The 24,892-nt window shown below is 48.1% G+C and overlaps 1 protein-coding gene across 1 annotated transcript in view; it reads left to right on the top strand.

The window, feature by feature from the left end:
- Positions 1–641: 641 nt before the first annotated feature.
- The window catches only part of Dnmt1 (DNA methyltransferase 1), a 49,384-nt gene continuing 25,133 nt past the window's right edge, over positions 642–24,892 (top strand). The window contains exons 1-11 of the mRNA XM_036192551.1: positions 642–820; positions 10,824–10,860; positions 11,314–11,421; positions 11,512–11,707; positions 12,617–12,692; positions 15,449–15,521; positions 16,516–16,547; positions 16,862–16,940; positions 18,894–18,931; positions 21,514–21,601; positions 23,613–23,653. Coding sequence (XP_036048444.1) covers positions 741–820; positions 10,824–10,860; positions 11,314–11,421; positions 11,512–11,707; positions 12,617–12,692; positions 15,449–15,521; positions 16,516–16,547; positions 16,862–16,940; positions 18,894–18,931; positions 21,514–21,601; positions 23,613–23,653 — 848 coding nt within the window. The 5' untranslated portion in view covers positions 642–740. The remainder of the gene's footprint in view (positions 821–10,823; positions 10,861–11,313; positions 11,422–11,511; positions 11,708–12,616; positions 12,693–15,448; positions 15,522–16,515; positions 16,548–16,861; positions 16,941–18,893; positions 18,932–21,513; positions 21,602–23,612; positions 23,654–24,892) is intronic.

Here is a 24,892-nt window from a genome sequence, read left to right as displayed (position 1 = left end):
TGGACGTGGTTCCTGGTCTCTCCACTATGCTACATCCTTGGTATATTGGCTTAAAAGTCTCTTGTGAACTACATTGTCAAGGAGGTGCTCTCAGCCCTGGTTGTCAGGTGAGAACACAGGAGGAGTCCAGATGGTGTACTCAAGGTCACTTTGGAGGGCACGGGGTGAACACTGGATTAGATGTGAGGCCTTTTAAGAGCTCATAGATTTTTTTTTTCTTTTTAAAAGGTTTTTAAAAATTGTGTGTGTGTGTGTGTGTGTGTGTGTGTGTGTGTGTGTGCGCCTGTGAGTGCAGTGCCCACAGAAACCAGAAGAGGGCGTAGAATCCCTTGGAAGTGGAGTTACAGGGGCTTTGAGCGGTTGGATGCGGGCGCTGGTAACCAACCCAGGGTCCTCCACCGGCTCTCAGGAGCTGAGCCTGCTCTGCAGGAAAAGGCGAGGTTAGCAAGGCGAGGTTAGCAAGGCGAGGTTAGCAAGGCGAGGTTAGCAAGGCGAGGTTAGCAAGGCGAGGTTAGCAAGGCGAGGTTAGCGGCGCCAGCCCCAGCGCGGACGAGCCCACTGCAGCCGGGAGGTGTGGGGGCGCCTGCCCTGCGCATGCGCTCCTCGGACGCGGCTTTCCCCACCCCCTCAGCCGTGGTACACGCTGCTTCCGCTTGCGCCGCCCCCTCCCAGTTGGTTTCCGCGCGCGCGAAAAAGCCGGGGTCTCGTTCCGAGCTGTCCTGTCCGCTGCAACCTGCGAGATGCCAGCGCGAACAGCCCCGGCCCGAGTGCTTGCGCTCGCCTCCCCGGCAGGCTCGCTGCCCGACCATGTCCGCAGGCGGTAGGTGCCACGCGGGGTGCGGGTGGGGGGCTAGCCCGATGCCGAGCCGTTCGTGGAGGCATCTCGGCTGTGGGTGGCCCTGCGGCCGCTGACAGCCGGGGCGCGCATGCGCGGGCAGTGCTTGGCGCGGGCCGTGCTTCCGGTCGCGCGTTCCCAAGACTGTTGGCGCCAAAATGGGTGGGGGCCGGTTCGCCGGCCAGTCCCCCGACTGGGAACTTGAGGGAGAAAGGCGAGCTTGTCTGCTGGCCTCCTGAAATAGGGCAAGCCTGGGGGCGCCTCGGGCGCTCCTCTTGGGCGAGCCAGGCTCCTGAGGATGCAGGAAATGCCCCCTCCCCCGCGGCCTGCGGACACCCCTCAGCCCCCACCCAGCTCTGGCCTCCACTTCCGGTGCCCTGTAGGTCCCACCGTGCCCACCCCAGGGTCGTTCTGCAGGATCCTCCCCAGGCCCTGGTGCAGGAGGGCTTCCTCTGCATCAGGGTGCAGCGCCGGGCCTGGGCAGCTTGCAGCCCTCGTGGGTTTTTGTTTTGCGTTTATCCTAAAGTAAAGGAGCTCCTGCCATCCTGGAGCCATCAGAAAGACTGCCTGGGGAGAGATGGTGCAGAATAGGCCCTCCCCCTTTCCAGTGACATAAACCAGGCCCTGAGATCCCAGAGCAATCAAGGAAACGTTCGACCCCGTCCAAAATGTGTGTCGTGGGGAGGGAGAGATGGATGGTAATGAGCTGTCTCAGCCCCAGCCCCACGATTGTAATCCCTGTGAACCAATTCCTTCCATCCTGGCACCGTTGAGGAAGCTTTTTACATTGTCCAGTGTGCATGTTTTGAGGAGTGAGGGATGGCAGGTAAACACCTCCCATTTCAGTCCTTGTGAATACCCCCCACCCCTCCCAGGCCCCCTTCAACGGTCCACTGTGTGTCACTGGAAGTGAGGGACCTGGGTAATGGGCCTTGCGCTACTACCTTCTGTGCACGGGGATTGGCGGGAACACAATCCCACTTCCTGTTCCAGAAGGCCATCATCAGTCAGTTAATTCCTGAAAACTTGTCCCATGTGGTGGTGTGCATTAGTCATAGGTGCCCTAACAAGCTCTGGACGTATTCCAACCCGATCTATGAATCTACCTGTGCAGTCTATTTCCATGGGTTTGTGTACTGCAGTGATGCCAGGCCAATTTCTAGTTGAGCTTTGGAGGATGAAGTGGGAGAAAAGAGTATGGCTGAAATTCCCCTTCCTGTCAAGCACCCTCAGCCCTTTTGCACTTTCTTTTTGGGCAGGATTGGGGGATGAGGGGGGTGAGGGGGTGACAGGTTTATTGGTTTATTCCTAGGTTGGCCTGGAACTCTCTTACCTTCCTGCCACTGTCTCAGTGTTGGGATTACTGGCATGTGCCACCATGATGGTTTAAGTTTTGAATGCCTGTTTTTGACTATATAGACAGAAAAATTGGCAGATTTAAAAAAAAAAAATTGAGACTGGGTTTCTCTGTGTAACCCTGGCTGTCCTGGAAATCACTCTGTAGACCAGGCTGGCCTCGAACTCACAGAGATCCACCTGCCTCTGCCTTCTGAGTGCTGGGATTAAAGACGTGTGCCGCCGCCACCACCTGGCAATATTGGCAGCTTTTGTGACACCCACCCCTCAACAAATTTTTCTTTTATAACTGACCCTTTCTACCACAATACACAGCCGGAGCACTTGGTGGCTCTCCAAGGTTAGACAGTGAGATGACCTCCTCCTTGTCCTTCATTTCTGTTTGCTCCCTCTTCACTTGTGGGTTTTGTTTTTGTTTTCCGGAAAGGGATTCCTTTAGCCCAAGTAGGCTAGCTTCTGGTTGTATAGCTCAGGCTAGCCTTGATTCTCTTTCCAAGTGCTGGGGTTACAGGTCTGTGACACCACATCTGGTTTAATTTTTCTTGATTTAGGAAAACTTAGTAGCAAAATATAATGTATGAAGAGGTACCTACATCTGGTGGGATGCCGGGAGCTGAATTAGGCCTTGCAGGGGCTTCTGTCCATGCTGCTATCCTGTATTTAAATGGCAGTTGAAGTTTGCATAGTTCTGCTAGACATATAAAGTATTTTCTTCTATTTAGTATGTATGTATGTATGTGGGTACATGCTACAGCTTCTGTGTGGAGGGCAGAGGGCATTCTGCAGGAGCTGGTCTTTCTGGTTCTGGGTATGGAGTGTAGGTCATCAGGCTTGGTAGCATACCCCTATCTGCTGAACTACCTTGCCAGCCCCAGACTGACTTTCTTTGCAATATACTAAACCCCACGTCTTTGAAAAATCATGTTTTTTTAGATGTGGTGGCACATGGCCTATGACCCAAACCCTTAGAAGGCATAAGCAGGAGGGTCACATTCAACCAAAGCCTTGTTTCAAAGATTCATACCTTTCGGGATGAAGTATTTCTTTCCCTGAACAAGATGGCATCTTTTCCATAGCTGAGACCTCCTTGTTGACTCAGGTTTCTAATTGCTTTTAGCTTTTTAAATTATTTCAAGGCAGAGTTACTCCAACTGGGCTTGAACTTAGAATTCTTCCTCCTCCTAAGTGCTGTATTGATAGGTGTGTGTTACATGCCTGTCTTGCTCTTTTTTTCTTTTTTTAAACTTGTGTGTGAACGGTGTGTGTTTGATGTGCACGTCCCACAAGGTACGGGTGGGTGTAAGGACAACTTTACTTTTTAATTGTATGTGCACGTGTACTACAGCCTGAGTGTGGCAGTTAGACTCATTTACACTGTCATCTGCCTTTATGTTGAATTGGGATCAAACTAAGTTTGCTAGGCCTGTGTGACAAGTGCCTCCACCTACCGATCCATCTCACCAAGTCCGTTATCACTTATTTGCTGTGTCTGTGTGCACACGCTTACCACGATGTACATGTGGAGGTCAGTTCTTGGGGGTCCTGGAGTTGGAAGTCAGAACGGCACCAACTCACGAAGTCAGACTTGGCAGCAAGTGCTTTTACTATGAGCCATCTCATCTGACCTGAACTTTGTTTGCTTTTGAGACAGGTCTGTGTAGCCTTGGCTAGCCTGAACTCTTTGTAGACCAATCTGCCCTCATACCCACCTGCTTTTGCCTCCCAAATACTGGGATTAAAAGGTGTGTACCACCATGCCAATCTTACTACATTTGAACTTTTTGGAATTGGAAGTTGTTTCTTGCCTTCTACCTTATGGGGTGTGTGTGTGTGTGTGTGTGTGTGTGTGTGTGTGTGTGTGTGTGTAAGTGTAGGTGTTTTGCCTGTGAGTTTATCTGCACCATGTGTGCCTAGTACCCAAGGAAGCCAGAAAAGGGCAGTAGATCCCTGGGGCTGGATTTTTACTTTCAACCTTATTTTGAGACAAGGTTTCACTATGTAACCCTGGCTATTCTGGAACTTGATATGTAAGCTAGGCCTGCCTGGACCTTAGCAACCCTCCTACAGTGTCTGGAGTACAGGGATTAATAACCTTTTCTTTGAGACCGATTGCTCATAACCTTGGAACTCGCTGATTGAGCTAGTCTGGCTGGCCAGCAAGCCCAGAGGTCCGTCCTTCCTCTTTCTGTTTGTCTTTCTGTGAGTATTGGGATCCAAACTCAGGTCCTTGTGCTTGACAGTCACTTTACTGGGCCTGTCCTCTGTCTCAGACAGTTGGGTAGCCCAGGCTAGCCCCAGCAGCCCTGTGCAGCTGAAGATGACGTGGATTCCTGATCCTCCTGCCTCCACTTCCATGTGTGCAGGTTTATGTGGTGTTGGGTTGGACCTGAGAGCCTCAGCTGTGCGAGGCAAGCGTTCTCCTCATTGACTTTCTCTTCTGTAAGATAACACAGCCTGGCTTCACTCAGTAGGAAAAGTGAGTTCTGTGACTTTAAATTTTAACTCACTTTTGCTGTGTTGAAGTTGAACCCAGGCCTGTATGTCTGTCAGCTCTGTGCTGGAGGGGCTCTCTCACCCAGGTCTAGAGCACTGTCACTTGATTGGCAGGTGTCTTGTTAAGCCTTGGTGCTGTCCCTTACAGCTGTGTGGTTGTCTTCTTGATCTCAGTGATCTGTCCATGTCCCTTTTAAAGATTTATCTTTACTCATGTGTATGTGTGTCATGTGCATTGCAGGTGCCCATAGAGACCACAAGGTGTCAGCTCTCTGGGAACTTGAGTTAGGGAAGGGGTGTTGTAAGCCACCTGACCCAGGTGGGGAACTTAAGTCCTCTATAAGAGCAGCACATGCTATTAACCACCAAGCCATCTCTCCAGGGGCCCCTCATCTGTTTTTGGAGGGCGCTGGGCATAAAACCCAGGGCAGATATTTTACCATTCAACACGCCATCTGAAAGATGGGCTGGGCCTAACTGCTCCTAGGAGTTTTATAGGTCAGCTGAGCTCATGGTGGGAGTGGGTTAGAACAGCAGCCTGGAGGCCTTCACCCTGGGCCCAGGGAGCTAATCTGTTCAAGCACTCTGCAGTCAGCAGTGTTGGCTTTTTATTTCAAACTTGTGGAATGATCTAGGCTTCTTGTTCTGCGATTTGCCTAGACTTTTGAGTGCCAGGTCTCCAGTCACCCTTCTGTTTTGAAACTGGGTCTTTGTAGCCCAGGCTGTCTTTGAATTCTGTCCTGCTCAGCCTTCTGAGAGCTGTTGGGATTCCTAGTATGAGCTGCCAAGACTGATTTAGTTTTAGATCTTTTTCTCTGGTGTTGAGATGACCGTCTATTCATTTTCTTTCTGTATCTTTATTGCTGGCTGTGGATCTGTGCTAGGCAAGTGCTGTGCCTCTGAACCACACCTTGGGCCAAACACTAAATTTCTTGTTCTATTCTGAAGGTCAGAAATGAGAGCAGTATGGGATAGAAACCAAGATATTTCTAGACTGTGGCCCTTTTCTAGAAACACTGTGGCAGGAATGTGTCCTCTCTCTGGGGAACTGACAGTTTAGTTTATTGCTGTTGCAAGTCTGGCAGGGGGTGTGGTAGGGGAGGCTTGATTATTTGCGTGCGTGCGTGTGCGTGTGCGTGTGCGTGTGCGTGTGCGTGTGCGTGTGTGTGTGTGTGTGTGTAAGACAGGTCTCATTATATACCCCAGGCTGATCTTGAACTTAGTTTTCCTACTCCAACCTTGTGATTACTGTGACAGGTGTTCTTACACCTGGCTAGTTCTCTTTATTGTGTGTATGTGTATGTATGAATGCAGCTGTGCTCCTCAGCATGTGTACAGACATCCGAGGGCTATTTATTTATTTATTTATTTATTTATTTGGTTTTTCAGGACAGGGTTTCTCCATGTGGTTTTGGTGCCTGTCCTGGATCTTGCTCTGTAGACCAGGCTGGCCTCGAACTCACAGAGATCTGCCTGGCTCTGTCTCCTGAGTGCTGGGATTAAAGGCGTGCACCACCACTGCCCGGCTTGAGGGCTATTTTAACTTAATTTTTATTTATGTGATTTTTAAAAGAATTTAAAGTTACAGAAGTGAGTCTAGGGGGATGCTGCCTTGGTATGTGTGTGAAAGGCAGAGGTCAAGTTGTTGGTAACTTGTTTCCACCTTTATGGATTCTGGGATCAAACTTAGGATTCCAGACTTGTGTGGCAAACCCTCTAACTACCTTTAACTATCTCACTGGCCATATATTTTTTAGTACACCTGTCTGTGTGGGTGTGTTTAGGCAGGCCAGAGGTCAATGTGGGTTGTCTTCCAAAATAGTCTCCACCTTATTTTTTGCGACAGATCTCTCACTGAACCTAGAGCTCACTTCTTTGGCTAGATTTGGTGGCCAACAAGCCTGGTGTCGTTTTTCTCCTCACGTTGCTTTTTACATGGGTCCTGGGGTCCTAACTTGGGTCCTTCCTAAGTCCTTTTCCCAGCCCTCTCCAGACTTGTGTTATGTAACTAGGATGACCAGAACTTGTGATGTTCCTCCTCAGCATTTTGAGTGTTGCATTACAGGTGTGCACCACTGTGTCTGGCTAGGTCTGCTTTGTCAGCGCTAAATTGGGGACTGTCTCTAGCTTCTGAAGTGGTCTGACCGTTTGACTCCTAACCCCTCTTTCCTACCCCCGTCCCAGCCAGCTTCTTGGGCCATGTCTTTGTCTCTCTGACCTTCCCTCTGTACTTTAGTCTTTTCTGCGATGCAGCGAGATTAGACTAGGCCCATACTGATTGTCCCTGATAATCTTCCCATCTTTGCATCAGAAGCGCTAGAATCTTAGTCACATTTGCCGAGTCGCTGTTGCCACATAAGTAAGAGTCACAGGTCCTCGGGTCAGGGCAGCAGCATCTTGTGAGAGGGACATCATTTTGCTACTCAAGATGCTATCATAAGATGGGCTCACCCCATCAGTCTAGCCAGAGGCTGGGGGTGGGTATAGCTCAGTGGGAGAGTATGTCTTTAACACATCTCAGGGCCCTGGCTTTTATCTCCAGCAGTAGACAGAAAAGGCAGGGTTCTAGAACCTTGGGCTTCCCTTTCAGGCCTTATTCTGCTACCAAATTGTATCTCAGACCAGCATTTCTGGTTTAGGATGTTGAAATAACTTAACCTTTCCAATCTCCTATCTAGTTCATGTTTCCGTCAGACTAATTTTCCTAAAATCCTGGTTCCAGTATTGTGGTCCTACCTCTCCATGGTTCCTTTGGTCTTCTGACCTTGGAACAAGGTAAATGCTTCTGAGCTTCTGTTGCTGGCCCCTCTCTAGACTTCTTTCTCTCTGGTACTGTTAATGGCTGTTTCTTGGGTGTCCCCTGAAGCAGCTTCCCCACTGGGACTCTGCTGGGTCCCTCTTCAGTGCTGTTGGGCTTGTCTTCTCACCAGGGAAGAGTTAGGGTTTTTTTGTTTTTGTTTTTGGAGACAGGGTTTCTCTGTATAGCCCTAGCTGTCCTGGAACTCACTCTGTAAACCAAGCTGGCCTCGAACTCACAGAGGTTCACCTGCTTCTGCCTCCTGAGTGCTGGGATTGAAGGTGTGCGCCACCACTGCCCAGCTATATTAGAGTTTTTGAAATTAGGCTTGTGTGTGTGTGTGTGTGTGTGTGTGTGTATGTAGCATGCATGTGGAGGTCAGGACAACTTGAGGAGTTGGTTCTCTCCCTCCACTTGCAGGAGTTGAAGTTGAGTCAGGCTTGTGGGAAGGGCCTTTACCCACTGAATCATCCCACCGGGGCCTATATTATGTTTGAGACAGAATGGAGCCATAAAATTTAGACTGGTCCGGAACTTGCCATCCACCTGCCCCTACCTCTTAAGTATTGGTTAGGGGTCGCCATTCAGTGCTGCTGCTGCACCTGGCTATGACTGTCTACTTTTTCAAAGGTTTATATGTATTTTGTCTTTCCTAGCTGGCTAAGCTGTTGGAAGTAGTTCTGAATGAGCCATGGCCTGTCAGGTCAACATGGGGCTAAGTTCTGGTTCTCCACTTGGAACTCTCATTCACTATCTTTGAGACATACTGCTTTTTGTAGCACAGGTTAGCCTTGAACTTGAGATCCTATGAACTCTTCCATCCTTTGTGCTAGGATTCCAGGCCTGTACCACCAAACTCAGTTGAATCTTACCTGGTTGAATCTCAGGATGTAGGAGCTGTTGAGCTGGTCACAGTAGCTGTGTCCTATCACCATTTTAAGGCAGAGTAACTGGGTTTGGTAGTATGACTCAGTGGTAGATCTCTTGCCCAATACAGTGAGGTTCTGGTTCCATCCCAGCATCAGGTGGAGCACAAAAGGGACAGTCATGTGGACTGCTGTAGCAGCTGTGTTTACGCCTCTGGCGACAAGTGGCCACGGTGCAGCTGCCTTTCTTTGAGTTTTGCCTTTGGCCAAGTCACTGTAGGGTGGGATGACTTTTGCCCATGTGGGGCTCTGAGCTCCTGGAAGGGTTTTTCTTTTCCTTTGGGTGTTGGAGTAGAACTTGGGGCTTTGTGTGTGTTAGGCAGGACTCTGCCACACTCCACCCTGAGCTTTTGAAATCTCAGCCATTCCAGGCCTTTTTCATTTTTAGTCTCATGGAGCCTAGGCTAGCCTTACACTAATTTTGTAGTCTAGGCTGGCTGTGAGCCTCTTCCCTCTACTCCTAAGCACTGGGCTAACAGATGTGTGCCACCACACACATCTGGGTTACGGGGTGCTGGGATGGAACCCAGAGTGTACGTACCAGACAGACATTGTCAAGGCCCCAGCTCTCCAGAGCTTGGGTCCCTGCTACACTGTAGTTAACCATAAGTACGGTTACAGGGTGTGGAGTGCCTTTCTAAGTGAAAGCCCCTTGCTGACGTTAATCCAGTTAACCAGCTTCTGACCCGGAACAAGCTAGGCACGTGTATGGGGTGTGCCAGAAGGAGGGTTGCCGGTAGGTGGAGGAACCACTGTGCCCCTGGTCTGGCAGCCCCTGGGCAGACTGAATCTGCCCTTTGGGGACTGAAAACTGAGCACCTAGACTTCAGGTTGCTGATATGGGGCAGAGATGGCACAGGCCTGGCTCCTGTCCATGGTGGTTAGACCTGTTCACCCTCCACTGTCCCCAGGTCACAGGCTACCAGTTCTTCTGTGGCTCCCCCCCCCCCCCCCCACAGGGTTTCTCTGTAGCTTTGGAGCCTGTCCTGGACTAGCTCTGTAGACCAGGCTGGCCTTGAACTCACAGAGATCCACCTGCCTCTGCCTCCCGAGTGCTGGGATTACAGGCGTGTGCCACCACCGCCCAGACCACATTTTTTTCAGACAAATCCAAGAGAATTCTGTGCTTCCAAATTTAGGTACATATTCTGGAGGTTGAGCTCTTTGAGATTTTGGCCTGCTTTGTTTTTCCCAAGTAGTATTAGGGATGGAATCCAAGGCCTTGATATGCCAGGCAGGACTCTACTCCTGAGCCATGTTTTTAGCTTACCAGCTTGCTTCTCAGATTTTATCTCTAGCGCCTGTGTATGTGGCCATGCCTGATGCCCTAGAGACCTCATTTCCTCCATTCAATTAGTTCTACAATGGAAGGCTGCCACCCCATACCTGGCCTTTAGGAGCCATCAACTGGCTGGTCCCCACAGTGCAGCCATGACTCGGGCTGACATTATGCCATGGCAGCCCTTTTAGGACTCAGTTGGGAGAAAAACAGTTGTAGGTCATCCAGGTTATAGAAGGACCCTGATTGTGACCTGTTCCCTATTTCTTTTTTTTTATTCCCCCTTTGCTTTGAGACAGGGTTTCCTGTAGTCCAAGCTAGCCTCAAACTCCCAAGGTAGAGCCAAGGATGACTTTGGATTCTTGATCCTCCTGCCCCTTCGTGCTGAGTGCTGGAATTATAGGTGTGTACCACCATACCAGTTTACGAAGAGCTAGGAACGGAACCCAGGGCTCGGGCATGCTAGGAACTCAGGCATGGTGGGGCATGCTTGTAGTCTCCACACTCAGGAGGTGGAGGGAGGCAGGAGTAGTTCAAGGACTTCCTCACCCACCCAGCTGTAGGAGACCCTGTCTCTAGGAAAGAACCAAAAAGAAAAGTTGATGTTGGACATCGGGGCCAGGGGCAGAAGAGGACTGTTTTCCCCAACTGTCAAATATATTGTCTATTCCTTTTTCTTTTGGGGGGGAGGGGTGGATTTTGGTTTTGTTTTCTTTTTGTTGCTTGTGTTTTGAGACAGGGTTTCTCTGTGCAGCTCTGGCTGTCCTGGAACTCATTATATAGATCAGGCTGTCCTTGAACTCAGAGATCCACCTCCACCTGCCTCTGCCAGAGTGCTGGGATTAAAGGTGTGCTCTACCACTGTGCCCAGCTTTCTACACATACACACACACACACACACACACACACACACACACACACACACACACTTCTCACTATGGTACCCAAGTTGGCTACAGATTTATGGACTTGAGTTATCCTCCTGCCTTAGCCTTATCGAGGGAGTGGCTAGTACCACAGGCACTTACCCCAGTTCCAGCATCCCATGTTTTTCTTTTTGTTGTTGTCGTTCTTTTTGTTTTGGATTGTGGCATTGATTCTCAGGTAAATGAAGTTGCTTATTTTATTTTTACCCAGGCTCAAAGACTTGGAAAGAGATGGCTTAACAGAAAAGGTAACTAACTGCTCTTCCTTCACATATTCACTTGGATATGTACTATGTGTGCCTGTAAATGTGTTCATATATATATGGGTGCAATCAGGTGCATGCATGTGCATGTAGAGGCCAGAGATTGATGTCAGATATCTTTGTCCATCACTGTCCACTTTATTTACTAAGGTGGAGACTCACTGAATCTGGAGCTCATGGGTTCAACCAGTCTTAAGTAGTCAAGCTTGGTCTGGGGCATCCCCTTTGCCTACTGAGAGCTGGATTCTGCCGAGCCTTTATGCCGGTACTGGGGATCTGAACTCTGGTCCTCATGCTTGCATAGCAGGTGCTTTAATGACCAAGATATTTCCCCAGCTCTGTAGTTCCTTTCTGAGGCAAGGTTTTGGTCTGTAGCTTGGGCTGACCCTGAATTGCCAGCTTGGGAGTTTGGGGTTCTTCAGCTCTGTCCTTCCGCAGGAGTGTGTGAAAGAGAAATTGAACCTGTTGCATGAATTCCTGCAAACGGAAATAAAGAACCAGTTATGTGACTTGGAGACCAAATTACACAGAGAGGAACTATCTGAGGTAAGTCTATTTCCCAGTTATCAGGGAGGCAGAGGCTCCTGTCTGTCCCGCTGTGATGTCTTCCTGCTAAATTGTCCTTTGCTGTTGTAGGAGGGCTACCTGGCTAAAGTGAAATCCCTTTTAAATAAAGATTTGTCCTTGGAGAATGGAACAGTCTCTCTCACCCGAAAAGCCAACAATTGTCCAGCCAACGGAAGCCGGCCAAGCCGGAGACCAGAAACAGCAGATTCAAAACAACCCTCTAAACTCAGGCCCAGGAAAAGCAAGTCGGACAGTGAGACCAGTTGTAAGAACACATGACAGTGGTTTGCAGTTGTTTGCTTGTTTGGGGTTTTCTGGCTGTTTTGAGACGGTGCCTGTCTGGATAGCATAGGCTGTCCTTAACCTCTGCCTTCCTGCTTCAGCCTTCTGAGTGCTGGACGATAGGCCTGTGCTATCTTGTCTGTCTCACTTGACTTGTTTCCATCTTGGAGGTTGTGGTTCATTTGAAGAGACAGTTCATCTTGAACCAATGAGCGTGCACCACATATATTCTAGTTTCTTTCTGTTTGTTTCTGGTGCTGAGAAAGAAGCGTAAGGCCCTATGAACATTTAAGTACATGCTGACATTCAGCTGTACCCTTATTCTCTGGTTAGTTTCTTAACGTTCCTTTCCTTGTCTGTCTGTCCCGTCTGTCTCTGCCTCTTTTGCAGTGCCAGGGATGGAACCCAGGACCTGTGCTGTGCTAGGGAAGGGCACATCTGCCAAACCCCAGCTGTTTTCTTTTTTGGGATGGTAGTAGTGGTATTGGAGATGGAGCCCAGAGCCATGTGCATGCTGTACAGGTGCTTTGACATGGAGCTGCACAGAGCCTCTAGTTTATTTTCTGTGCACTTCTGCCTAGCTTAGACTCACACAAATTGTCCCTACAGGAGGTTTCAGTTTAGGGGTTTTGATGTTTATAATGGTGTTGACAGGTGCACAGTCACCATAAACCATTCTTGGATTCTGGGCTTTCTTTCCCTGGGTTGTATGATGCTCTTGCCCAATATTGAGCAATGGCAGCTCTAAGGGGCTGTCTGTTGACATGTGCAAGCTGGTACACAGTTTGCTCTAGATTGAAAGTCAAGAAGTGTATATTCTTGCAGCACCTGGCCATCTGCAGCCATTTTTCTTAGTGAAGAATGCCATGTCTTTTTTCTTGCTTTTAAACAGCGGAAGCTTCATCTAGCTCCATGGCTACAAGGAGAACCACCAGGCAGACCACCATCACCTCTCACTTCCTGAAGGGGTCAGTATGTAATGGGGGCTCTTGGCCATTTCTTGGGGGTCTGGTAAATTTGCAAAAACATAATGGAATTGGAGTGAACTGTCTAGCTTCGTACTTGATAAGTTTAATTTTTAAAAAATATTTATTTATTATGTATGCAATGTTCTGGCATGTGTGCCTATATGCCAGAAGAAGGCACCAAATCTCATAGATGGTTGTGAGCCACCATGTGGTTGCTGGGAATTGCACTCAGGACCTCTGGAAAAGCAGCCAGTGCTCTTAACCTCTCAGCCATCTCTTCAGCCCCAAGTTTAAATTTTTTTTTTGCCTTTATTTTAGTACTGAGGATAGAATCCAGATTCTGGTTCATGTTAGGAACTCTACCATTGAGCCATGCCCCTATCCCTCATAGGGATTTTAGGCAGAGGATTTCCCACTGAGCTGCAGCGCTATATAGATGTCTGTTTCACAATTTTTTTCCACTGGACATTGACAAACATTACTTGTGAACACCCTTTTTCCCCCCACTTTTTGAGAAAACTTAAAGCATGCACAAGCTACAGCATATAGTACTACAAGAGCTGTTAATGCTCAGACCTGGAGAGATGGTTCAGATAAGAGCACTGATTGTTCTTTCAGAGGACCTGGATTTGATTCCCTCCACCCACGTGGTAGTTAATGACTCTCAGTAACTCCAGTCCTGGCAATATGAGGCCCTCTTCCAGCCTCCTTGGGCACTGTGTGCATGTGGTGCATAGACGTACATTCAGACAAAACATTCATATACATAAAACTTAAAGAACAAAACAAAGAACCCTCATACTCATCACCCTGTGATAGAAAAATGAAGCATATACTGTTTCCATGCTTTTTATGAACTTCGTCTTTTTTCCAATTCTGGTACTGGAACCTTGTTCACAAAGCAGTACCATCCAACTTCATATTTATATAGACATAAACATGTTTTGTTATGAGTTTGTTTAAGATTAATTTCAAGTATGCGAGCACTTTGCCTGTGTTTGTGTCTATGCAACACATTGTGTAGTGCCTGTACAAGTCAGGAGAGCGTGTGGGATCCCCTGGAACTGGAGTTACCAATGGTTGTGAGCCACCGGCTGCTGGGCCCTGAACCCAAGTCCTCTGCAAGAGGAGCAGGTGCTCTTAAACACTGCCATCTCTGCAGCGCCACATATACTCATACATACTCATGTTATATATATGCGTTTTTGCAATGTGATTACCCAACTGGGCAGTCAGGGCCTAGGTTTAACTCAAGTCTTCAAGAGCATTGGGTGCTTTTAACCACTGAACCATTTCTCCAGCACATAAATGTTTCTCTGAAACATTAGAAGGTTGCCTGCCACTTTGAGCAATGGCTTCTCATTTTACAAAGAGACACGACAGATTTTTGACAAGGGCAACTCTGTCCTTTGAGTCAACCTCAGAAAGTATAAAGCTGAGTAGCTGCTTTTCCAGGAGACCTACATGGTGGTTCACAACCATCTGTAACTTGGGGATCTGATGTTCTTTTCTGGCTTATACAGGCACCAGGCACACACAGTGCACAGGCAGACGTGCAAATGAAACTGTCATACACACTGTCAGAGTGTACAGCTGCAGACAATGAGATGACCTAGAAGGCAGAGTGCTTCCTGCTCTGCAAACACAAGAACTTGTCTGCAGATCCTTAACACCCATGTTAAAAGCCAGAATGCCAGTGCATGTCTGCAATCTTAGCATGGAGGGGGCAGAGACAGGCAGATTCTGGGCCCTGGTTGGATAACCTGGTAAGCCAGTGAGCTCCATGATCAGTGGGACTGTCTCAAAAAATAAAGCCAAGAGCAGCTTCACCCAATCCCAAATGGGTGACCACATTGCAAAAACGCATACATACAACATATACACACTATGAGTATATATGAGTATATGTGGCGCTGCAGAGATGGCAGTGCTTAAGAGCACCTGCTCCTCTTGCAGAGGACTTGGGTTCAGGGCCCAGCAGCCGGTGGCTCACAACCATTGGTAACTCCAGTTCCAGGGGATCCCACACCCTCTCCTGACTTGTACAGGCACTACACAATGTGTTGCATAGACACAAACGCAGACAAAGTGCTCGCATACTTGAAATTAAGTCTGAAAAATTGTTGATTCTTTTTTGTTGTTGTTGTTGTTCGAGAGTTTTTGTTTTTTTTTTTTTAAGCTGAGGATCGAACCCAGGGCCTTGCACTTGCTAAGCAAGCGCTCTACCACTGAGCTAAATCCCCAACCGACAAATTGTTTTTAAAAACAAATATATGAGCCAGGCGGTGGTGGCACACACCTTTAATACCAGCACTCGGGAGGCAGAGGCAGGCGGATCTCTGTGAGTTCTAGGCCAGCCTGGGCTACAGAGTGAGTTCCAGGAAAGGCGCAAAGCTATACAGAGAAACTGTCTCAAAAAACAAAACAAAACAAAACAAAACAAAAATCTGTGTGTGTGTGTATATGTGTGTATGGATGGATGTGAGCACTGGTGTTCACAGCTGCCAGTAACTCCAGCTTCAGGGGACCTAATACTCTTCTATCCTCTAAGAGCACATAATTTAAAATAATACATGTAACAATAAAAAAAAAAACATCTTTCAGTCCTGGAAAGATGGGCCCTCCTGGCAGGGAAGATTACCTGTGCCTTTAAGAGGTTCTTTTATAAAAGAAGGGAAGTTATTGAAGGCCACTGGATGGCTGGTATGTATGTGGGGGTGTGTCTCAGAACTAACAGTCTCTTCACTGTGTGACAGCCCCACTAAACGGAAACCCAAGGAAGAATCTGAAGAGGGAATCTCAGATGAGTCTGTTGCAGAGAAGGACCAGGTGGGCCAATCCTGTTGAATCTGGACACTTAACTTTGTGCTTGTTGGCAAGGGTGAGCAAGGGTGGTCCGTCTAAACCGACTCCTTGTAGTAGGGGTGTTCAGAATATGTGGGTTAGAGGGAGGACAGAGCTCTTGATGGAATGTGCTCTTATGCTAGAGCCTGATGGGTTTGAAATGGCAGGGCACCCCAGCAGGCTGGAGTCCTATATAACAGCTGATGCTGTAGTTCTTGCCTGAAGGCATCAGGAGGCAGAGTTCTATTTATTTTTTCAATGTTGGGATCAAATTTAGGGCTTCACCCAGGTAAGCCTTGTTCCACTGAACTACACACAGGATCCCTGTGTTTGGTATATGCAACTATAATAAGACAGTATTGTGTAGCCTAGGCTGGGCTTGAAGTGTATGTAATTGAGCCTGGGCTTGAACTCTTGGTCTTCCTGCCTCCACCTCCCAAGTGCTAGAATGACAAGTTTGCACTACTATCCCAGCTGGTTGGGATTTTTATGTGTATGTTTGTGGTTTTCTGTGTGGGTATGTGCACATGCATGCAGATGCTCAAAGAAGCTAGAGGTACCAGATCCCTAGAGCTAGTTACTGGGGGTGAAGTAACTTGGGTAATTGACATGGGTCCTGGGAACTGAATTATGGTCCTCTGGAAGAGCAAAATGCACTCTTAGTGACTAAACCATCTCTCCATGCACCCTACTCCCTTCTTTTGAGACAGAATGTCACTGTATAATCCAGGCTGTTCTGAAAATATAACTGAGGCTGGCCTCAGTGGCCTAAGTGCTGGGTTGTAGGTGTGGGCTAGCATACCTTGCTCTACCCACCCTGTTTAACTTGTGTTTGGGGGTTGATCTGACCTGCCTCCCAGGACCGAACCCAGGACCTTGTGCTTGCTAGGCAAGCACTTTACCACTGAGCTAAATCCCTAACTCCTGATCTGCCTTTCAAACCAACATTGTCTTGTTCTCTATTCCTTTCTTTGCCTAGGATAAGAGGCGCAGAGTTAAAGGCACAGTGTGGTAAGAATCTCCTTTGGTTTGTCTCAATTATAGAGATTACTTTCTGAAAGCTGAAAGGAGTTCTGTGGTGAGTTTTCTTACCAAGTATGAACCTGTTAAGAATGATGAATTTGGGTACAAAGTATCAATCTTTGGTCTCCTGGTATGAGGCCTGGGTGGAAAGATCTCCCTCAATATTCGGTGGTGAGAATACTTGGCTGTCACGGTCCTGGGATGGTGATTGCTCTTAGTGTAGGAAGCTGGGCTCATGAAGCTGCTTCTGGGGACTAGGCTGCTTGGGTCCTGCCTTTGTAATGTTCTACTTTGCCTGACAGTGGTGCTGGGGTTTCTGTACTGGAACCAGAAGGAGAAACACCGGGAACCCAACTGTGTCAGGAAGAGCGAGGTGAACAGGTAAAGCCCCTTCAGAGTCTTCTCTCTTTGAGTCTGTCTCTGGTTCCTGGAATGAGGTGGAGGTGAGGAGAGTGGGACAGTAATGAGTGTCAGCTGAGCGGGAAGCCTGGCCTGGGTCTTTATAGAGGTCTCCTTTTTGAGTATAGGAAGTGCTGGAGGTTCCGTAACACCATCCAGATACAAAGTTGCCATCCTGGCCTGGGTTCTAGCTCAGGGCAGAGTGTTGGTGTAGCAAGCTTGAGGCTGTGGGTCCATCCAAAGTGTCCTAAACAAGAAAACCTGTCTGACATTGCCTGTGGCTGAGATGAGATCAGCTCATTCCCTCAAGCCAGCACTGCAGGGAAACAAGGTGAAGGTTCTGACCATCGACATGGTAGTTTGTTTTTGTTTTTTGTTTTTATATACAGGCCTGGGGATAGAGCTTAGTTGGATTACTTGCCTGGCATACTGCAGCCTTGGGTTTCATCATACCCAGGAACAACAGAACCTTTCCAGGCACACTTATACTCCTAGTGCTTGGCAAGTGGAGGTCATCCTTTGCTTCATGGCAAGTTCAAGGCCAGCCTGGGCTACATGAGCCTATCTAAAAAAGGCAAAAAAAAAAAAAAAACAAAAAAAACAAAACAAAAAACAAAAAACAATTGGTTTTTACATCTATTTGTGTCTGTGGGTCCACACGTGGATATCAAAAAACAACTTTTGGGGCTGGAGAGATGGCTCAGAGATTAAGAGCATTGCTTGCTCTTTCAAAGGTCCTGAGTTCAATTCCCAGCAACCACATGGTGGCTCACAACCCATCTGTAATGAGATCTGGCCTCCTTTTCTGGCCTGCAGGGATATGTGCAGACAGAACACTGTATACATAATAATAAATAAATCTTTAAAAATAAACAAACAACTTTCAGGGATTCTCTTTCACACGTGGGGTCCAGATACAATCATCAGGCTAGATGCCAAGGGCCATCTCACTGGCTCTGGCTTTGGCTTCCTTGTGTTCAGGGAACTCCAACTCAGGCTGTTAGGCCTGTGTGGCAGGCCTTTTACTTGCTGAGATATTTCCTTAGCCTTTTTAATATCTTGACTTTTCTGTGTGTGCTGCAGCACCTCCCCAGCCCAGGATTTGCTTTAGTTTTTCTTTCTCTGCCCCCAGGGTTTGTCTCATAAGAATGTCTCTGCTGTCTGCTGACTCCACCAAAAGAAAAGATAGTTGTTGTTGTTTTTTATTTTACTTTGTTTTTTTTCTGAGACAGGATTTCTCTGTATAGCCCTGGCTGTCCTGGAACTTATTCTGTAGACCAGGCTGGCTTCAAATTCACAAAGATCTATCTGCCTCTGCCTCCTGAGCACTGGGATTAAAGGTGTGCGCTACCCCTGCCCAGCTGGGCTTTTATTTATTTACTTACTTTTAAATGATTTATTTATTTTATGTGCATTGCTATTTTGCCTGCATGTCTGTCGATGTCGGATCCCTGGAAGGTAGAGTTACAGGCAGTTGTGAGCTGCCATGTGGGTTGCTGGGAATTGAACCCAGGTCCTCTGGAAGAACAGCCAGTGCTCTTAACCACTGAGCCATCTCTCCAGCCCTGGGCTTTTATTTTTTAAGGAAGTAGAACTGGAGTTTAATAAAGATACTTTAATGTGGGCTTAATGTGAGGGTTGAGAGAGAAACACCTTAGAGTCTGGATGTGGCCCCTCAGAATAGGACGAGTCCAAGTGTGGGTCCAGGCTCCAGGGAGAGCCGCTCAAAAGAGTGGTCTCGATAAGTGTCCACCTTACCAACCTCACTAACTAGACTCTAGTAGGATTATTGCAGATCTGTTAATTCAGGACAAATTGAGGAATTTTTTCTTGGTGGTGCCAATGTCTCACTATGTACGTATGTATGTCTGGCTGACTGGAACTCAATGTGTAGACCAGACTGGCTTTTTTACTAACTCTTTTATTCTCTTTTAGGAACGTGACAGGAGGCTTCGAGGTCAAACCAGAGAACTGTAAGTGAAGCTGGCATGCCTCTCTTCCCTGTATGATGCTCAGTTGTTGTCGTATCATAGTTGTGAATGAGGGTCTGACACTGAGCACTGTTGTATTTTGTAGTCGACAGAAAGTTCTGAGAAAGGCCAGCACAGGGCAGGCTGGAGAGATGACCCAGCTAATCACATGGAAGCTAACAACAACTGCCTTTAACTCCAGATCCCAGGGGAGCAGATACCCTCTTCTGGCCTCTAATACATGCTGGCAAAACACCCATCCACATAAAATATTATTAATATAATGAAAACCAGACCAAGGCCCAGTGAGATGGCTCACCCGGTAAAGTGCTTGGTACACAAGTCTGACAACTTGAGTTCAATCCCTGGAACCTCCACGATGGAAAGAGATGCACCCTAAAGTTGTCTTCTGACTTCCATAGATCTCGTACACTCACATTATACAGCCAACTAAAGTCAAAGCTGGGCACGGTGGGACACATCTGTAATTTTGTCTTGGGACGCTGGAGGCTGAGGCAGGAAGGTTACCATGAGACCAGCCTGAGCTACAGAGTGAGACACTGTCTCTAAAAAAAGAAAAAAAAAAAAAAGAGAGAGAAGCATTGTGGTGCACACCTTATATCCTAACACAGGAGAGACAGGTAGATCTCTAAGTTCAGGCCAGCCAGGACTATATAGACTCTGTGCCTCAACAAAAGGAAGTCTGGCCAGGCGGTGGTGGTGCACGCCTTTAACCCCAGTACTCTGGAGGCAGAGGCAGGAGGATCTCTGTGAGTTCGAGTCCAGCCTGGGCTACAGAGTGAGTTCCAGGACAAGCTCTAAAGCTACACAGAGAAACCCTGTCTCGAAAAAACCAAAACAAAATAGAACAAAACAAAGGAAGTCTGACTACTCCGGGGAAGACTGACGTCACAGTAGCCTGTGACCTTCTGACTCAGGCCTTGCCTTAGTGGTCACACTGCCTTCAGTAATGCGGCTGAGTGGTTATATAAGTTATCTTGTACTCAGAGTGCTGGCTGATTGCCCCAAAGTGTAGCGGGTTAAAGCTAGGCATTCACTGAGCTCATCCAAGGCCTGCTGACCTATACAGCTGGTCCTGGCAGGGGCAGTGGGCTGCCGTAATTGTCCCTGACTTACTTCACCTGACACATTCTTGTGGCAGTGGAGAGGCACAGATGGGCATTGCTGGTCTTTTGATATTTATTGTGATTTTGTTTGGATGTTTTTATTTTATTTTTGGTTTTTTGTAACAGGGTTTCTCTGTGTAATTTGGTGGCTGTCCTGGAACTCACTCTGTAGACCAGGCTGGCCTCGAACTCAGAGATCCACCTTGCTCTGCCTTTCGGAGTGCTGGGATTACAGGTGTGCGCCACCACTGCCTGGCTGTTTGGGTGTTTTTATAGATAGGATCTCCTATGTATTCCAGGCTGGCCCCAGACTTGATCCTCCTGCCTCGGCATCTGGAATGCAGGGATTGCAGGCCTGTCCCACCACATCCAACCTTTTTTTCCCTTTGTCATGTGTCTTACATGTGGGCATGTGTGTAGATAGGTGCAGTAGCCAGAGGCTGGCATAAATGTCTTCCTTTTTGCACCTATTCATTCAGGCAGGAGCTCTCAGTTGAGTCCAGGGGTCACTGGTAGGACCAGTCTTAAGAGCCAGCTTGCTCTGGGGCTCTCCTGTCACAGCCTTCTAAAGGCTGGAACCACAGGTGGATTATCATGCTGTGTACACAGCCAGTATTTACTTAGTGAGCCGGGCAATGGGAACTTCCGTCCTTATCTGAGCTGTTTTCCAGCCTCAGAGGTAGTGGGTTTTGTTGTTGTTGTTGTTGTTTTGTTCTTTTGAAGCTTCTGTTAATACCGACTTGACTGATGTAAATATTGAAGGTCCAGAGCACGGCCAAGTATATGACCCTTGGGCGAGACTGCTGGAGAGTATGGGACAGTTGGACTCCTGTGTGAGGCCAGCCTCTGTGCTTGCTGATGCTGGCCACACTCCACTCAGTTGGTCTCAGCAGTATTCACAGGACAGTACAGATGGTTCTTCCAGGCCCCAGATTGCCAGTGGAGGCCTGCTGGTGATTTTGTCTTAATCTCTGGCATTCCTGATTGTCATTCATTTGAAGAACTGAGGGAGGGGTGTGGCTCATAGATCCAGGATGCTAGTGAATGTACACACAAGTCTATTTGAAAGTATTCATGCTACAGGTTGCTCACAGAGGTAAGAGGACAGCTCCTTGGATTCAGTTCACACTTCCCATTGTGGATTGTAGGGATTGAACTCAGATGAGCAGGCTTTGTGTCAAGTCCTTTTATCTGTTCAGCCATCTGGTGGGTCCCAATTGAGTACTTGTCATCAGTTCATGATGCGCTAGGTTTGAGCCCCAGTTCTGCAAAAATACGGAACATAAAGGATCAACAGGTGAAGGATAGGAAAGATGTCCCATCCTTGAGCTCCGTAGGAGAGGTCACTTAAACCCTCCTTTTGACTGCTTGGATGGTGTCCAGAGCCTTGGTCCCACCACTGTTCATGTGAGTTTTTTGTTTTGTTTTGTTTTGTTTTTTTTTTTGTTTATGTGGCAGAACATCGAGGCAGAGATCAAGGGAAGAGCCAGGCAGAGAAGCAAGACCAGGAACTCACAAGGAAATGGACGTTGATGAAGAAGCAAAGGCAGAGTCCTTATTTATCTTAAATGGGCCTTGTCTGTGTGTTCCTACTGGATTGGCAGAGATGGTGCTGGGCAGGGTTCTGGGTGCAAAATCTATCCCACTTGTTACTGTACAGATTTTCTGGGTCTCCCTTGTATGTTGGTTGCCACTGCATGTCTGAGCCTGTTTGCCTGGACCAAGGTGTATGTGAAGCCTGCTTCTTTAGACACCTGGTCCACCTAGAGTTTAAGCCTTGATTTGTTCACCAAGCCTGCTCCCTTAAGTCTTAAGATCAGTTCTTGACTCTCCCTCTTCCTGCCTCTACTTGCTTAACTGAGCACCCTCACAACCTAAAACAAGGCTGGCAAAATGGTACACCCCATAACTTGAGCACCAGTAGGGTGGAGGCAGGAGCAGGAATCTCATCTCCTTAGCTAAAGACGAGGATCGAGGCCAGCCTAGGCTATTGGAGACTGTCTCAAAACAACCCAGGTCTTCCCTGTGAAGCAAAGCATACGTTGGAGGGTGGTGTGAGGATTCTCTTCATCCAGTGAAGTAGGTGAGGTTGGCTTGGGCCCATAGGTCCCTCCTAGTGCTCGGAGTGCTCTTTACTGTTACAGTACTGTTTAGGGGACAGGACAAGGGCCGTCTGTCTGTATGGGCTGAGGACGATTTTCTGCCTCTTGCATCTGTGATTGCTTGAATCTCAGAGACACAGAAGACTGATTGCCCAGGGTGCCAAGGCCTCTGGTAGGGTACAGTGCTCAGTCTGGATTCCTGCTTTATGGAGCTCTAGGGCAGTAGGTGAGGTCACACATTCGAGTCTCGGGTCTCCACCTTAGGAGATGCCTGGGAAATGTCCATCTGGTTCCCCCATTGAGATTAGAGAGTAGAGCCTGGGCCAGTGTGAGAGTGTTCTCACTCCCTGCTGGCCTGTGAGAGCAAGCCACAGGTGATGCTCTGGTACCACCCCAGGGTGTGGTGTGTTTCCATGCCTCTCACTTTCTTTGCTCAAATGCCAGGGGGTCATGAGCAGTGCTTGCCTCAAGTCAGGGAGCTTTTGTTTGTGTTCCATCTTATTTTTATATGTGTGGGTGCATGTAGGCATCAAGAGGACAGCTTGTAGGAATTGGTTTTTGTCCACCATATGGAGCCCTGGGGTTGTCAGGCTTGTTTGCAAGTGCCAAGTCATCTTGTTGGCTGAGCTCTTAGTTTGGGATGGGTTTTTGATATGGGACCAGAATGGCCTTAAGCTCCTGTGTCCCTAGCCCCCAGAGTGCCTCACAGTTGCCTTGTGGAAGGGAGGGCTGAGGTCCACACCAGTTGCATAGACCCACTCATTCTAGATGGGCTTATCAGTGAGCTGGTACACTCTACAAGCTCAGAAATTGCTAGATGTGTATTTTCTGTTTTGCTTTTTGTTCTGTTTTAAACAGTCTCACTGTGTAGCCAGGGGTCACCTTGAACCCCCAGTTCGCCTCCTCCTGACTCCAGCCCTAGTGCTGGGGTCACAGGTCTTTGCTGCCACTCCTTGTCCATACTGAGCTGAGGGTGGAACCCAGGACATCGTGCATGCTTGGCAGGCACTTGACCCACTGAGTCCCAGCCCGTTTTAGTTTTTCGAGACAGGGTCTTACTATGTAGTCCTGGCTGGCCTAGAACTTACTGTGCTGACTGAGTTGGCTTCAAATCCAGGGATCCACCTGCTTCTGCCTCCCAAGTGATGGGATGAAAGGCGGGTGTCACCACAGTCAGCTGTGGCTTGGTTTTTTGTTTTTGGCAAGGTCTCTGTTGACTTGGACAAAAAAGAGGCCTCCTGCTTTTCCTCCAAGTGTTAGGTTACAAAGTTCTTTAGTTTAGAAAGTTCTTTAGTGCCTGCTGATTTGTGGGATTGGGGAAATGGGGGGTACAGTCTTAGCATCTGGTCCTAGGTTCAGAACCAGGATGCTGACTCTGCACACTTGAGCTTGCAGTCACCTGCTTAACCTCGGAAGTAATGCTGCTGTTTTCCCTCCTTTCATTTCTGCTGTCAGGATAAAAGAAGGCTCAGGCCCAGAAGTCAACCCAAAGACCTGTAAGTGTCAAAAGTGCTTGTGCCTTTCTGTCCTGTTAACTCGCAAAGGCTCTGCTAGGGAGAGTTATAGAGCCGACGGAGAATAGGACAGGCTGGGGGCAGGCCACACCTGCTCAGCTGTGTGTGGCTCCACTTCATCACCTAGCCATCTGCAGACCTTCTTTCAGAAGGAACCCTGCCTTCAGAGTCTTCATGACTGTTGGATTTGGGGGTTGGGAGTGTTCAACTGTGTCTCATGGAGCCCGTGCTGACTTTGAGTTCCTGATCCTCTGCCGCCTCCACTTTGCCTGGGCTGAGATTACAGGTGTTTACCACCATGCCTAGGCTTCTTAAATTTTGTGTATGGATATTCTGCCTGTTTGTATGTCTGTGCACTGTGTACACATAGTGCTCTCGGATCTTCTGCAACTGGAGTTACAGACAGTTGTGAGACACCGTGTGGGTGCTGAGAGTAGAACTTGGGTCCTCTGGAAGAGCAGCCAGTGCTCTTAACAATTCTCCAGACCCCTGGATTGTAAAGATTTATTTATGTCTACATGTCTGAGTTGGTTACTTGCTTGAGGTGCCCTCAAAGGGCAGAAGAGGCTGTGAGATTTCTTGGAGCTGGAGTCACAGGCTAGTGTAAGCTGACTGTCGTTGGTGCTGGGAACTGAACTTGGGTCCTCTGGAAGAGCAGCAAGCACTCAAGTACTGAGCCATCTCTCCAGCCTCTTGCTTTTTTGTTTCTTCAGTACTGAGAATCTAACACTACCAAGCACTTTACCACTGAGCTATGTCCCTGACTGGGTTTTTGTTTGTTTGTTTGTTTTGTTTTGTTTTTTCAAGACAGGGTTTCTCTGTGTAGCTTTGCGCCTTTCCTGGAACTCACTTGGTAGCCCAGGCTGGCCTCGAATTCACAAAAATCCGCCTGGCTCTGCCTCCTGAGTGCTGGGATTACAGGCGTGCGCCACCACTGCCCGGCTCTGACTGGGTTTTTTTTTTTTTTTTTTTTTTCCGAGACATGGTTTCTGTGTAGCTTTGGAGTCTGTAGACCAGGTTGGCCTCGAACTCACAGAGATCCACCTGCCTCTGCCTCCAGAGTGCTGGAATTACAGGCGTGCCCCACCAGCGCCCAGCGTGACTGGGTTTTTTGAGGCAGGGTCTCATTGTGTTGCTCAAGCAGCCTGGAACTCATGATCTTTCATAGCCTTTTAAGTGTTAGGGTTGCAAGTGTGAGTTACATGCATGGCAGTGTACGTT

Source organism: Onychomys torridus, chromosome 7 (assembly GCF_903995425.1).
Source record: "Onychomys torridus chromosome 7, mOncTor1.1, whole genome shotgun sequence".
NCBI classification, from domain to species: domain Eukaryota; kingdom Metazoa; phylum Chordata; class Mammalia; order Rodentia; family Cricetidae; genus Onychomys; species Onychomys torridus.
The sequence above is the reverse complement of the archived record's forward strand: the minus strand, read 5'-3'. Positions and strand labels throughout refer to the sequence as shown.